At 40.8% G+C, this 14,327-nt stretch overlaps 1 protein-coding gene across 3 annotated transcripts in view; it reads right to left on the bottom strand.

Annotated features, from left to right (window-relative positions):
* Positions 1–14,327, bottom strand: part of CLIC5 (chloride intracellular channel 5) — a 93,349-nt gene that overhangs the window by 21,013 nt on the left and 58,009 nt on the right. For all 3 annotated transcript variants that reach the window (XM_064448200.1, XM_064448198.1, XM_064448199.1), the window contains exons 2-4: positions 12,393–12,502; positions 11,934–12,059; positions 10,481–10,587 (exon numbers count right to left, since the gene is read on the bottom strand). In XM_064448200.1, coding sequence (XP_064304270.1) covers positions 10,481–10,587; positions 11,934–12,059; positions 12,393–12,448 — 289 coding nt within the window. In that variant the 5' untranslated portion in view covers positions 12,449–12,502. The remainder of the gene's footprint in view (positions 1–10,480; positions 10,588–11,933; positions 12,060–12,392; positions 12,503–14,327) is intronic.

The following is a 14,327-nucleotide window of genomic DNA, read 5'->3' as shown; positions in this document are numbered from 1 at the left end:
CCAGGTGTTCAAATGACACCAAAAGAAGGGTTCATTTTCAAGTCTCTTAGGAGTCCAAATGACCCCAAGGGCAGGAAGCAAGCGAATGTAAAACTACTGGCCTACAAGTGCCCCAGGAAGAACAGTACCTAACTTGCAATTCACAAATCATCGTAACTCTGTAGCAGCACGTAAGTGACAAGCATCATTTCTAGAGCATGTCCCTGAGCGCCTAATCCTGACCCCTCCGAGGCTAGTCTTGTGCAGGTGTCCCTAAGCCAACTGCAGACAAGCAGCAGCTGATTTGCATCAGAAACCTGAAACAAACCACCATCAAGCCCTGCAGATTATAAAACTACATATTTATAGTATGATATTTTCACTCGAATGTCTTGATTTTTATAATGCTGTGTGCTTATTTGGAGTTTAAAGGGGTTTTTTTTACTACCAAAGAGCAAACAAGATGATTCTGGGACTAACAAAGAGAAACTAACTACATGTTTCTGCATTAAAATAAGAGTAAAGTTAGCTTCTGGTAAAGTGCAACTGGGCTTTAGTGACAGTGCTGTGGGGACCCCTTGTGTTCTAATATTTAAGCAATGAAGACTGTTCCTCTACAGCCTGTTGGTGCTTGTGTTTTTAATATCAATTTCTTTCAATCCCAGGCATGTAAAGGAATAAAGTCTGCTTTTGTTTACACCATGATAATCCCAATTGCACCCCACCGATTTCAACTCAGTAATTTTACTTCCGCAGTGAGGAGTGAAGACGCGTGAGAAGGAAACACAGCAATGCCTAGCTAGCAGCACCTGAGGATGAAGTTTAAAACTTATTGAGTTTATTGAGTTCCCAGATCCCTCAGTTCACTTAGCAAATCTCATTCTCAGATTGTTTTATTTTAATGTTTCCAGTATTTTCTGCCCTTTGTGTTCAAAAATTGTTACTCAGATACAAAAGAACATGAAGTGATGAGATTTATAAATGACTCACATCTCAATTCTTTTCCATTGTTTCTCTGCTTTTGAGGTTTTTTTATTTCAAGCCCCATGAAATGACTTAGGGATCATCGTGATTATGCCTCAACTTCACCTCTCTGAAAGGAGCAGAAGCAAAAAGGGTTATAATTATGCCTGAGTGTATGAAAAATTTTCAAGTATTAGTAGGGATGTCATATTCCCTCTGTTGCAACTGTACTGTTGTGACAAGTATTAAGAACATTTTTCCCAGTGCTGGTGTCTCCAGTTAAAAAAGGCTTTGAAAATTCAAGCAAGATGTCAAAGGAGAACAATAATGCAGTGCTCAAGGACTGGTAACCAGCCTCAAAATGTCAGGCTTGAAGAGTCTGTTTGTTCAGCTTATCAGAGAGAAGGCTGAGAGGCCAACGTGCACAGATGCTTACCCACGGACAAAACATCTGGGAAGTGTGAGGGAGCTCTTCAGCCTTGCTGAGAAAGGCATGAAAAGCTCTAACAGTTGGAAATTGGATAAATTCAGTTTCCCCAATGCCAAAGCAACTAACTATTCAAGCAACAAACAAGGAGGGAGGGGAGGTGGGCTTACTTCTCAGGGCATTTACAAAAAGACTAAGAAAAGGCAGGCTTTAATCCAGTTCTGGCAGAAATGGGAGAAACTGGGCTGGAGGGAGATAGAATCCCATGGGTGGGTCATGGCACTTTAAAGTCTCTAATGTAATCTTTTAGGTCTTAGAACAAGAACCGAGGTAGGTTGTCTGCACCACCCTCAGAGTCACAGAGAATCTGCTATTCATCATTAAGAAAATGACTGTAATTAAATCTCATGCTTCAAGACTTAAGATGCTTGGAAAGATCACAGTATCTTTTCTCCCAATATGCAATTAATTAGTCAGATATGTGATGGGGCTTATCCATGGCCATCTGGTCATCCTCTTCTAGAGACGGTAACAGTTGGACCAATGCCTTGGAGTGGTGCAGAAAGTCTTGCTGAGTAGATGCCTTCCTCACATGTTCAGAGTCATCCTGATTCCAGGTTAAGGTCCAGGAAATATTTGGTTTTCAGCTTTGACTGGCTGAATCACCATGATTCACCCTCCTCTGCAGTTCAGAATATGGACAAGTTATTGCCATCAGCTGGGCATCTATCACCCAGTAAATTCCACCCCCATTTAGAGGGGTATTGTGCATTGAAGACCCTTCAGTTTCTCCTAATCTCTGCTCTGATGCAAGATAACTTATACTGTAAAGGCTGAAATAATGTTTGTTCAATGGGAAAAACTGACTCGGATGTGATTTGCAGGAGATCATAGTAAATAACCCAAAGTTTCTTCTAGCCTCAAATTCCATGAAATTCTGATTTTTTTTCTGAAGTCAGAAGAATCAGAATATTTAGAAAAGAATTGTCTCCAGTTCCCATTTAGTCACCTTATTCCCAGCAGTGTTTTCAAGCTAAAGGTCAACTATTTAAGATCTGATCTAATAAAGAAAATTAGCAGCACTGAGTTTTAGTTATGTCTCATTCTTCTCTTCCCTATTATTTTATGAGGAACATTTGCATGCATAAAACAAAAAATATGTTTTGGGAAAAACAGATTCTGGGCCAATCCTTTCCCTTTGAAGTCACCAACAGTTTTGCAAACTGACTTCCAGGAGCCAGTCACTGGGCTCTCGACCATATGATAGCTTGCTCTACAATTGCTAAATATAAGTCTGTGAACAAACCTCTCAGGACAATAAGACCAGTTGGGTGCTTAAATCTGGACAGCTGCGTATATAAGATTTGGACACTTTACTGAGTAAGGCCATAACTTCATCTAAGTCCTTGCTGCGGGGAACATACTTAAGATGCACCAAGTATATTGCAACGAGGGGAGTTACCCACCAGTGCGAAACCATAGAGCAATGAAGTTAAAACTCAATTCTAAATAATAATGTAATTTAGGCCTCCCATTCCAGCAGCGAGGCACTTAATTCCTCCCAGGACTGCTGCCGCCAGATTGCTCTAATCCACTTCCAGCTGTGCTACTGCTCCTGTGTGCGAGCATGGGAGCTCGGCTGGGAAACAGAACAAAGCATCCCAGTAAAGCCAGCAGCACTTGGAGGAATATTCAAACACACAGGGGAAATAATTCCCTCTTAAAGAATAGCATCTGCCAACTACTGTTCCCGCTGCAAGTATTTTAGTTTAGGCCTGGCCTGTGCATATAGGCCCCGATTCAGCAAAGGCTCGAGAACATGCCTTAATTTGAGCGCACCATTAACCTCATTGACTACAGTATATATTTGTCTGTTTTTAGGGTTTTGCATATTCTCTGTCTTGAACTTTTATAAATATATATATTCTTTTTTTTTCCCTCCCTCCCTCTGGTATGCTATGGTTTCAAAGTTACTTCAGCACAGATGTGTCAGAAAACTATGTCTGCTAGTACTTTAATTGTAAATATTTACTGTTCCCAGAATGGCTACGTCTAAGGCTGCTAATCAGGCATACCGAGTTCCTGCCTTGGAGGGCTTGCAGTCTGATCGCATTTGGACTTACACAGAGTTTTAGTTTTAGTTCTAGATTGTTTTCAAGTAGTGTTTTTCACATTTCTATCAGGAAATCTTCATACCTTAATTAGCAAGGTCTTAGAAGAAGGAAAAAAACGAAACGATAGGAAAGTTCAGAAACAATCCCATGTAAGGTACACGTTTCTGAGGTTAAGATGATATTTTGTTATCATTTTAAAAAAGTGAAAATCTCTTCCTTCCAATGGCATAAAATTTCAGTTCTTAGTTTTGGCAGGTCAAAAGATATTGGTTGTTAAGCTGCCACTGGTACCAGACAGAATATTGATGGCTCTGGGCCTCCAGCCAGCATGATTTTGAGGAAAAGTTTCAAAAAGTTATTTCTTAAGCAAACTTATTTTGCAAAGTGCTGTTTCTGAGCATTTTAGAATCAGCCTCTGATTACCGCGCAGAAAGCAGATAAAGCAATTTAGGATGGATGATAAATGCAACTTGTGGCACTACTTAACAAGTTAGCACACAACTATCACCACTGTTTTAGTGGTCTTTATATGTGTGTTTTTATAAAGAGACAGAGTGGAGAACAGTTTTATTAACATATCGTGAGTGAGTTATATGGGTCATCCCAAATGAATGGCAATAAAATCTTTATATCACACTCACCAACATGTATTTGGTACTTTATGTGCCACAAATGTTGCAGAAAAGCTATTTTACATATGTTTTAAAGACTGGGTATTTTTTATATTGGGGCTGGTTTTGTAAAGCTGCCAGACACTTTAGCTACCATGAGCCCAACAGCACTCGGCTCCGAGGGAGCCATAAAACTTGTCTAAAATGTTCTGAAATAGCTTTTTTGTGCTTCAAAATGCCAAAGTTCAAGATCTGTCATCCCGATATGTTCCATCACAAAGCAAATCATTTTAAAACAAATTTAAAAGCTATTTCTAGTCCTTCTTGGTTGCATGACAGAGAAAACTTAATATTGTCACAGCACAGGACAAATTGTGGCTTGTGCTGGGTCTCGGACGGGTGTGGGGTTTTGTAGTGGAAAAGGGAAATTCTGCAACTAAAGAGGAAGAAGGAAAAATTTTAATGGCAAGTTGATACACAGACATCACCCACACGCCTGTATATATACATATACCTATATATTTATACGGCAGTTTGAAAATCTATGTAAAAAGCATAAAGCATTTATGTTGGTCCTGAATTAGAGCCTGATCCAAGATCCCTGTCACAGGAAACTCCCCATCGATTTAAGGGCATCCAAACAGCTTTTTAAACTTGCTCCATTAAAGTCAAGAGGGGCTTTGCCAGGAACTTTGCTGAGCACAGGGTGAAGCCTTTAGGCACAGAATAGGCCAGAAGGATCAAAGACTCGGGACAAGCTGTGTCACATCTATCGTTATAATCTGACCCCTTTGGATGTGAGAAGGCAGGCTGAAGGACGAGTGGTGCCCTCCAGCCCCTCCCCACCGAGCGAGGGGATGCTCTGGGCACAGATGTTTTGCTCTCCTGCACCAACCTGCTGCCAGAGGCCAGACGCGACCACACCTGTCAGGATGACGCGGGCTGACCCACAACTCCAGGGAGCTCCTACCCCAGCTATACGCACCAGCTTAGGTGCCACAAAGGGTCTGCACCACAGAGCTGTTATTACTGTGAAGATAAGGTTTTGGAATGAACTGGTTTTCTGCTTAATTAAGGAGGTATGCGATGGCTTCTGGAAAGGATCAGAGCATGCCGTCCAGCCTGTGCATGTACCGATACCGCGGGTCTGACTCTCTTCTCAGCAGGAGTGATTCCATAGAGTCTAAGCTGCCTAAAACTGATGTAGGCCAGTTTTAATTCCAGTCCTATATGTGTCTGTGCATATCTACTGTACACATACATACATAGCACATGAAGAGAGACATTTCCCACCTCACGCACTTAACCACAAAGTGTGATGTAGCTACTGAAAGAGGTGAATGGCATTTAATCATATGTAAGTTAATGACTTAAATGCGCCTTTATTTTTGGCCTCTTGATGTAAATCCAAACCAGACAAGCGGAGTCCTCTGGTCAGACGGCTGGAAATTCCTCTGCATGAAATCATGTTGGTGGTCTCCCGCCTCAGCGCCTTCTGAAGAGCCGTACAGTGAAATACCCTTCCGTACCACTAATGAATGCGCCCACCCACACTGGAGCTGGTGCCCCCTAAGAACGCAATTCAAGAACAACTTTTTAAACTCATAAATGAAATCAAAGGGCTCATTCTATGAGCCAAAGAACTTACAATTTTAGGCGGGACGGTTAATGGGTGGTTACTGTAGGTTGTCCCCTTGGTTTGCAGTATACAGCCTTGCAAGCAAAATTAATAAGCAGGATGCCAAATATGTACACGGCATTCCAGTTAATTAAATTTCATCCTCCTCCAATGAATACATAAATTGTTGCTACCCTGGTTAGCTTGAGTGACGTGCTCCGCATCAACCAAAGGAACCAAAGTAAATTCACAAGATCTTGGTTTACCTTCCTGTGCTCAGACAAGATCTCCTTCTAGATATTAAACAATCACTAAGCAACCAAAATCTCTCAAATTGGCCATGAAAACTTGAGCGAGAGCATCCAGGAAATAATTTTTAAGACTACTGCCACTCAGCTCTCCCGAGGACTCCTGTTCTTGTGTGAATGAGCACTTGTCATTTCAAGTACAAGCGGTGAAGCCTGGAGGCAATGGCCGGAGGACTGAATAACCCAGTTGTGCTGCCGAAGCGAGGCGAGGGTCTAATCCCGCGATGGGGAGATGACTCCTTCAGAGAGGCCTGTTATAAAATTATCGAGTGACATGGGGGGTGGAAAGAATCAAGCCCGTTGTAATTGAAATGACTTGAAATAATAAATGCACACACTTTCTTTAAACACAGCTTGCCACATCCTGAGAATCTGGAATCAATTCCTTCCCTTTCAAGAAGCTTAAAAGTGGTGGGACTTTGATATGGCATGAGCATGTTTGCTTCTGGGCTTACAGCCCTCACCAGCCTGTTCCAGACCTTTCAACGTTTTTATATTATAAGACAGAAAAGTTAGGAAAACAAAGATGGAAAAAAAGAATCAGAAATTCAGGGAACTATTAAATCAGGGCAGCCTAGCTGCCAAATACCTTTGGTAAGTAAATGAATCATGATCAATAACATATTGCCATCCAGACTCAGAGAAGAAGGTTATCACCTGCTTCTGTGCCAGTCATAAAACATAACGGCATGTGGCTATTGAAGTATGGTATATACCCAGAAAAAAGTACTATTTTTCTCTGTAATGTTAAAGCATTTTACTTCAAAGTCATTTTAACTCACCCAGAAAAAACATTATTTTTTTCCACGAAAATTTTGTCAAAATCAATAGATTACTATGAACCACTTCTCTTCTGATGATGTTACATTTGCAAGAGGAAACTGTCTTGATAGAAGAAAACCGATTTTGTTAAGGGGATGTTCCAGCCCTGATTGTAAAGCTGCTTGCTTTATATATTCACATATTTGCCAGCAGAGGGTATCACAATCTTAGAAACAAACAGACATATGTATCATTGTGTCTATTCACTTACGCGCAAGAATTCAGACACACATTAAACCAAGAAACTACAAACCTAGTTTCCTTCAGTAACTTTTCCACTATCAGCAAAAAAGAATCATTTAGCTACTTAAAGGCTAGAGACTCTGTTATCAGTGCCATCTCACCACCTCTTTCAGGAGAGGAAATATTGCAATGACAGAGCCAAGCGATGGCATCACTTGAAGTCTGAAGTTGTTGCATGACCCTGGCTGTAAACCCTCCTGGGAGCAACACCAGCTTGGGCTTATCTTTGGCATGCATTAGGTTCTCATTATTCCTCACATCCAATATCCTCATACTGCATAAATCTCATTCATTATCCCAACCACTTCATGCCACTTTTCCACAAAGATTTAATAGCCACAGGCTGTAGTGAGAGCTTATGTTATGTAGACTGTATCATCTCTGCTAAACCAGTATGCTACAAAGAATGATCATATATAATTACACCTAACCCACACTGCTCGCAGCCAGAGATAGGCTGGTGCTACGACTTCACAGCCTGATATCCCATGCATTAATTAATTCACCTCCCAAGTTAAGAGAACATAATTTAAACAACAGGATGTTTGCTGCTTTAGCTTACTTGGTATTCAGCACTCCCCTATTCCCAACTAAACTAAAATAAATTATTTTTTATATGTATAATGGTCTGGGTTCTCCATTCTATTTTGGATTTATTAACAAGTCTTTTTCTATTTTTGTGTTTCGATCATGTGCAGCTGATGTGCCAGTCACCGGTGTGGCTTTCCAGATTAACCCAAGGACTTGAGCCAGCCGGAGCTAGGAGCCAATATAGAGGGTGACTCTGAGACATGTATTACCTTCATCTGAGAGCTGAGGTCTATAGGAACCATTTAAGATAACCACATGCAGCAAACTCTGTTCTTTTTGGATCTCACCTGCTCATATGGAGACAGGGAAAGGGACATTCTCCCTTTATAAACGTTTTATGTTTATAAAATGCTTTTTATTATTACAGAACCAAAATAAAACTACTTCTACTGTTTTATAGGAAAGATAATGCATCAGAACCTGCCGCAAAATGACACGTATCACATCAGGGCTAGAGCCCCACATCTCTTTTTGATTGGTGCTGGAATTTTAAAAAATACTGATCAAAAAAAAAAAGGTTCATTAGGAAATACGTATATAGTGGTGCTGTACTTTCCTTGGTGCACATAGTCTTTTCACTGCTCAACAAATCTAACGGAACTACCTTTTCATTAGCTCATTATCCGCCAACCAAATCAGCCTTCAGAATAACTGCTGTAGTTTCAGATGAAGTGAATAGGAAACTGGGTAAAATGTCCCTGGGATAAGGGAAAAGCTGTTCTTGCCTGGCCCTTGAATACTGCAAGTCAATCGCTCTGCTGAAATTGAGGTCCACTTCCCACATGGTGTAAATCTGCACTGGTAGGCCCAAGGACTCTGAGGGCTTCGGGTACTTTGTTGATAGAAGGAACACGTAGGTACTACTTATACTCTGCTCATCTCTGCTTTATTCTGCTTGCACTGCAGCGCTCCAGATGTACAAAATTAAGCTAAAAACTTTTCTCTACTTCAAAGAGGAAAGTTGAGTATCAGCATGTTCAGAGATTGCAGTGTGTCTGGACATCACAAGAGCACAAACCAGCTAACAAAACGGAGTGAGGACGATTGCAGGGAACAAAGATTGTTGCTCTCCTGCAGCTTAACCCCTCTTTCCTCTATAACCTTGGTGTGCTTAATTGCCATTGGGAAGCATTTTCTTTTTATTTTCAAGAGTACCTAAAACAAGAGTTTGTTAGGCAGAACTAAGGAAAGCTCCCATTAATCACACCTCAGCTAGTAAATATGTGGAGACCCGGTCATGAGCACTTTGCAGGGTTAGATTCCTTATCTCTCAGTAGCGGATATCCGACCTTGAATTCCAGCTCTGGTTACAGCCAGATGCAGACACCCCCAGGACAGCCATTTATTACTGGCTGGAGCTGCCAGCCCTTATAAGCCCAGGGATTTGCATATTGTAGAGTCCCTGAGAAGCGACGCGCTGGGATTATGCATGTGGACAGATACCCATGCTGTTTTAGAATGCAAGGGGCAGCACAGCAGAATTTAAGATTTACAGTTGCAGAGCAGACCATAAAAATTCCTTGTAAACGGCCAAGATATTTTATTTTCACTGTAACATCTATTTAGTCTAACTTTTAATTTATCTTCCTTTTACAACTTCCTGCAGAGGTTAGCTGGGCATCCCATTAGCATTAGACAAAAAAAATAACTTTTTAGCATCCCTGAGAAGTAAAGCACTATAATTATTTCCTTCTGTTAACAACAGAAAAATACTAAGGAGCAGATTGTTATCTGACATAAATCATCATTTACCCATTTTCATCTCATGGGTCAGCCCCAGGAAATGAAATATAATTACACAGATGAAATCTGTGGCAGAGCTGGAACATGAAAAAATCTAGTCTTCTCTGAATGATATGATATGGGCACATAGTGTTTAACAAGCCTTAGGTCTCTGTCTGTGAAACTAGTAATGTAAGGTGAATTGTACATCAGTGAGTGACTGCAGATATTCTACTAGATCCTCTCAAGGGGCACGGCAGTGCAAATCCATTAGCTTCAATGGAGCAACAGGAGCTTAGACTAGCTGAAGACTTGGCGTTCTGAGGGGAAAGGAATGTGGAGAAGAAATGCAATTTCATTACAAAGACAGTGTAGGATGCGTGTAAATATGCGTGGCATCCAGCTTCTGGGGGGCGGGTATTTCTCTTGACACACAAACATGTGAGGGAAAGTCTGGAGCTTCAGAGTGCAATTACATTTCTTAAAGCCACTTCTTTCATTTAATTACTTTATGTTTAATGCCCAGATATAACTCAGTTTATATGAACAAATTAGCTTTAAGAGGGTAACTTAATCATGAGATAACTGGGCCAAGGATCTGATGGCCACACCTAACAAATTATGAAGGGTCAGGGCATGGGTTGCTCCCACCCTACCATTCACTGTTAAATTTTCAGTACTAGCATGGGTTTGGGTCCAGTCAATTAGCACTCCTCTAAGTAGTGCCTGGGCAGAGTAGAGGAGGTAGCACGGGCCACCAGCCACCTCCAGTAAGTAGTACGGGATCCCTTTCTGGTGAGGACGCTGGGCTGTATGGACAGGAGCCATGTCATGGCAATTGGTAAAGGGGCTACTGAATGCTCTGAATGCTCTGCAGCCTCTTTTATTTACAAGTATAAATGTAGTCAATTCAAGTGCGGACATTTGAATTGAGTCCACTGAACCTACCATCTCAGGTTGATCAGCAGTGGTACCTGACGTCATATGAACAGAGTTTATAAAAAAATCATGGAAGAATGGCAAAATTATTCCAGTTTCAAGTACACAAACTCCCTGGCACATTTGGTAACGATCCTACTCACCAGCATTATCCTGCTGCTTGGTATTTTTGATGTATGCAGAAAATTTGGAGAAGATATCGATTCCAGCAGTGTTTGATTCCCGGTGCTTAGCAGCCAGCTTGGGGTACCTGAAAAGGGAGAAGCAGTGTGGAGAGTAACATCTTGTTACCAGCAACATACTGATGATTATAAATACAATTTGTCAGAAGGAAGAAAAAAGCCCTGAACAAGGAACTGCAATTAACGCTGTCATCTATCTCAAAACAACAGCTTGGCAAGTCCCTCTTAATAATATCTGTGTCTGTCAAGGTAGGCGTTTGGATAGTTACACAAGGATGGCTTCATGACAAAGGTAATTGCAGTGGTGCTTTATGTGACCACGATCCAAGATACAGTGGCCTTAAATCAGAAGGAAGCATAAATTTCCAGAAAGGTGCAGGGGAGTTTGGCAGTCAGCTCGCTCTACTATGCATGGCAGTCGTGTCTAATTCCCTATGCTGAAAATGTACTCCAGGCTGTAATAGCAAGGTATGTTAGTATTACCCAGGTGAAGGAACATCAAGTTTTCAGTCTCTGAATTGTTTTTTATAGACATCTGGTGCAAAGGAATATATTGATTTGAAAGACCAGCACAAACTTATGACTTCTACTGATTTCAGTGGTCTCGGACCAGAGTACAGAAAATTTAAATATCTGCGCTCTTGCCTCAGGACTGGCCTAGAGCTGCTGATTCAGTTGGAGGTAAAACACTCCGTAAGGAACTGAGCCAATTTTCATTGATTCATAGATTCTAAAATCCGAAACACAAGCCAACAATTTTTTTCCCATTATCCTTGTATTAAGTCCAAAATGTTTGACTAACTAAGGCATACCTGGTGAATCTGAACCTTTCCTTGGTACCTTGTTCCAATGGTTAATCATCCATACTGAAAAAATCTGTACCTTGTTTCTAATCTGAATTAGTTTGGTTATAACTTCCAGTCATGGGCTCTTGTCATTTCTTGACTAGAATAATCAGCACTTTTCTGCCTCCAGAGCCTCTTGTACTCTGTAATCAGTTCCCTTTCCAACCTTTCTAATACACCATACAGCTCAGAAACCTCCAGTTTTTTGCTGTAAAATGCTTTCCCTGGCACAGACATTTTGTGTGGCAATTCCTGGCATCTATTCCAAGTTATTTTTAGCTTTGTAAAATGTGGACACCAGAACCCTATAAAATTTTTCTGGTATTGGTCTCCTTAATTCTGCATACAAGGGCATCCTGAAATGTGTACAGAGAAAACATTCTGGAGTTATTAGTCATACAAGCAACCTTCACACATGGAAGTCATCTCACTGAAGCCAGCAAGTTTCATAAATAAATATTACTCCTGTAAGTAAAGATTGAGGAGGGATCGCTTTTTAGGAACTCCTCTTAGTACATCTTTCATTCCTAGGAAATGGAATATTGACTGAAAAAATCCCAAGTTCTTACTTTGGAGGTGCAAGGGTCTCTTCCAAGAATTCCTCAATCTTGTTAACATCTGTCTTGACTTCTCCATTAAAAGTCAAGAAAGGTGGGTGGGTCCCAGGAGCCAGATTGTGTAGGTCAGCAGGCTTTCTGCAGAGAGAGAAAAAGTAATGAAATCAGTAATCTTTATGGTCAGGTAGTTGCACAGATATTTATAGTTCCTACAAAATCAGTTTGCCTTCCTTTTTTTTTTTTTTTTTTTCCTGTAGTTTGTGGTTAGAAGACTTTGAAACTACCTCAAGCACCCTGTTTAATATAAAAACATTCCACAAGTGAAAAACCCCAAATCTGAATCCCAACTATTTTGTTGTGCACCACAGACTCTCTAGGCTAGATACAAATCTAATTGAACTTGGTGGGGCCTTTCTATAGGGCAAACACTGGATCATATAACTATTTTCAATTGAACTGAACAATTTTTACCTTTTCAGGTCAACAGTGGTAACGTTGAACACAACTCCTTTGAGCCACAGGATCATGAAGAGACGCTGTGAGAACGGGCAGTTCCCAATGCTTTCTCCATCTATACCAGCCTGAGGGATGGAACGAGAGGAAAAATAGATTTCAGACTTGTTAGTCACTTACCTCCCTCAAGATGGAAAATTGGATGTTGAAAGAAAAATAACCAATTTAAAAACAACAGACAGTGCCTGTTATTTAATGTAGTTTATCATCAACACAAGAACAGAGTTACTCCAGGATTCAGACTTTGTCAGGAGCTTGAGAAAGCAACCTGGTGCCTCTCCTGCGGGTAACTCTGGGTAAAGATGTGTCCCTTGCTGATGGCAAGCAACACCTAGGAGGCTGCATACTCTTCAGTTACTCTCATCCCTGCAGGACTGTCTGCTTCATGGACATGCTAGAAAACTCGGGACAGGATTTCTGCTCCATGTAAGTCTGTGGACTGCAGCTTCTATCAGCCTAAGATCTACTTCACCGTTTTACTATTGGTAAACTATTTCCACTAAAATGTGGACTTTCAGATCTAGATAAAACACAGATCTTAAACACAAGGACTCCAGACATTCACTCATTCTTGTTCACATCCAGTAAAGCAACAGCCTTAGACTCAAACAACCAGATCCAGACAGAAATCTCCATCCAAATCCTTCCAAGGTTCAAGGCAGATTTCATCCACCGCATTCACTCTGTTCATACCTCTAGTACCTAATGAGTTGCCTACAAACCACTACAAAACAATATAAAACTGCTAGTGTTAGCATTGAGGAAACAGTCTGGTTTTTTCCTCTAAAAATTTATGGTCCTTAGCCATGCAAATTCTGACTTTGAGCCATGGACGGATACAAATAACACTAGCTGAACTGAGCCAAAGCTGTGTCCAAGGACAACATCCTTCTACAATAATTATGCTTGTGGCCAAAGCTTTCAGAACGATAATGGTTTTGATAGATTTCCATTTTAATTTGTGGTACCATTGTGTTTAAAAGATTCTTATAATCCTGGTGAAGCAACCAACCATCCGTTGTTGACCCACATGGGTTGCATAACTGTATTTTATGCACACAGTGTGTGTCCGAAAACAGCTGATGAAAGAGCTAAGCAAATACAGGCCCTTTTCCTTTGGAGAAAATATTATATTACTCTGTTTGCTCTCATAAATCTTATCTTATTAATATTCAAGCTGTGAGGTAGCATTTCTCGGTCTTAAAGAAGGAATCACTTCTAATTATTGCAGTTCTGTGAAACGTTCACAGCACAACTAGGAACATTGTGAGACGTGTCCTGTTGTTACAAATTCAGGCCTTGCATGTGAAATGTTTAGCTGAAAGATTTTCTGGTAGATGGCATGAATCTTTCTCATATCTTGAACACAGCTTTTTATGATTCTGGGTTTAAAAACAAAATCCAGTCCACCAGAATATGGAGTGAACATCGATTCAAGGCTTGGAGACAGCCCATCGTAAAGTTTAGGGCGATGTAAAGAGGTTTTTTCTGGGTTCAGATTTGGTTTCAAACACGCAGACTCTAGAGGTATTTGGAAACTGGGGTACAGTTTGACTGCACTTTTACCTGAAATTATGGATCTTGCATATGCCTGGCACATGGCATATGCAAGAACCATCAAACAATGTAGGTGAAAGAGTGGTATTGCAAGAGGATGAGCAAGAGAAGATGCATTCTGCCTGAGGTGTGAGAAGCCTAGTTTTGCAAAATTTCATTAATTAGTTAGCTCTGTTCTGCAAATTTCATGGCAAAACAATGACAGTGTTACCATGGGAATAGCAGGCACCACCGTACTGCATGCAATAATTACTGCAAAGTCACATTTGTTGTTTTGGCTTTGGCTTGTTAAACCATTGCCAAGAACTTCTTACCCTTCCTAAAAAGAGGCAAATG

The sequence above is a fragment of the Phalacrocorax carbo genome, chromosome 3 (assembly GCF_963921805.1).
Source record: "Phalacrocorax carbo chromosome 3, bPhaCar2.1, whole genome shotgun sequence".
NCBI classification, from domain to species: Eukaryota; Metazoa; Chordata; class Aves; order Suliformes; family Phalacrocoracidae; genus Phalacrocorax; species Phalacrocorax carbo.
Note: the sequence above shows the minus strand (reverse complement) of the source record. Positions and strands in the feature narration are given on the sequence as shown.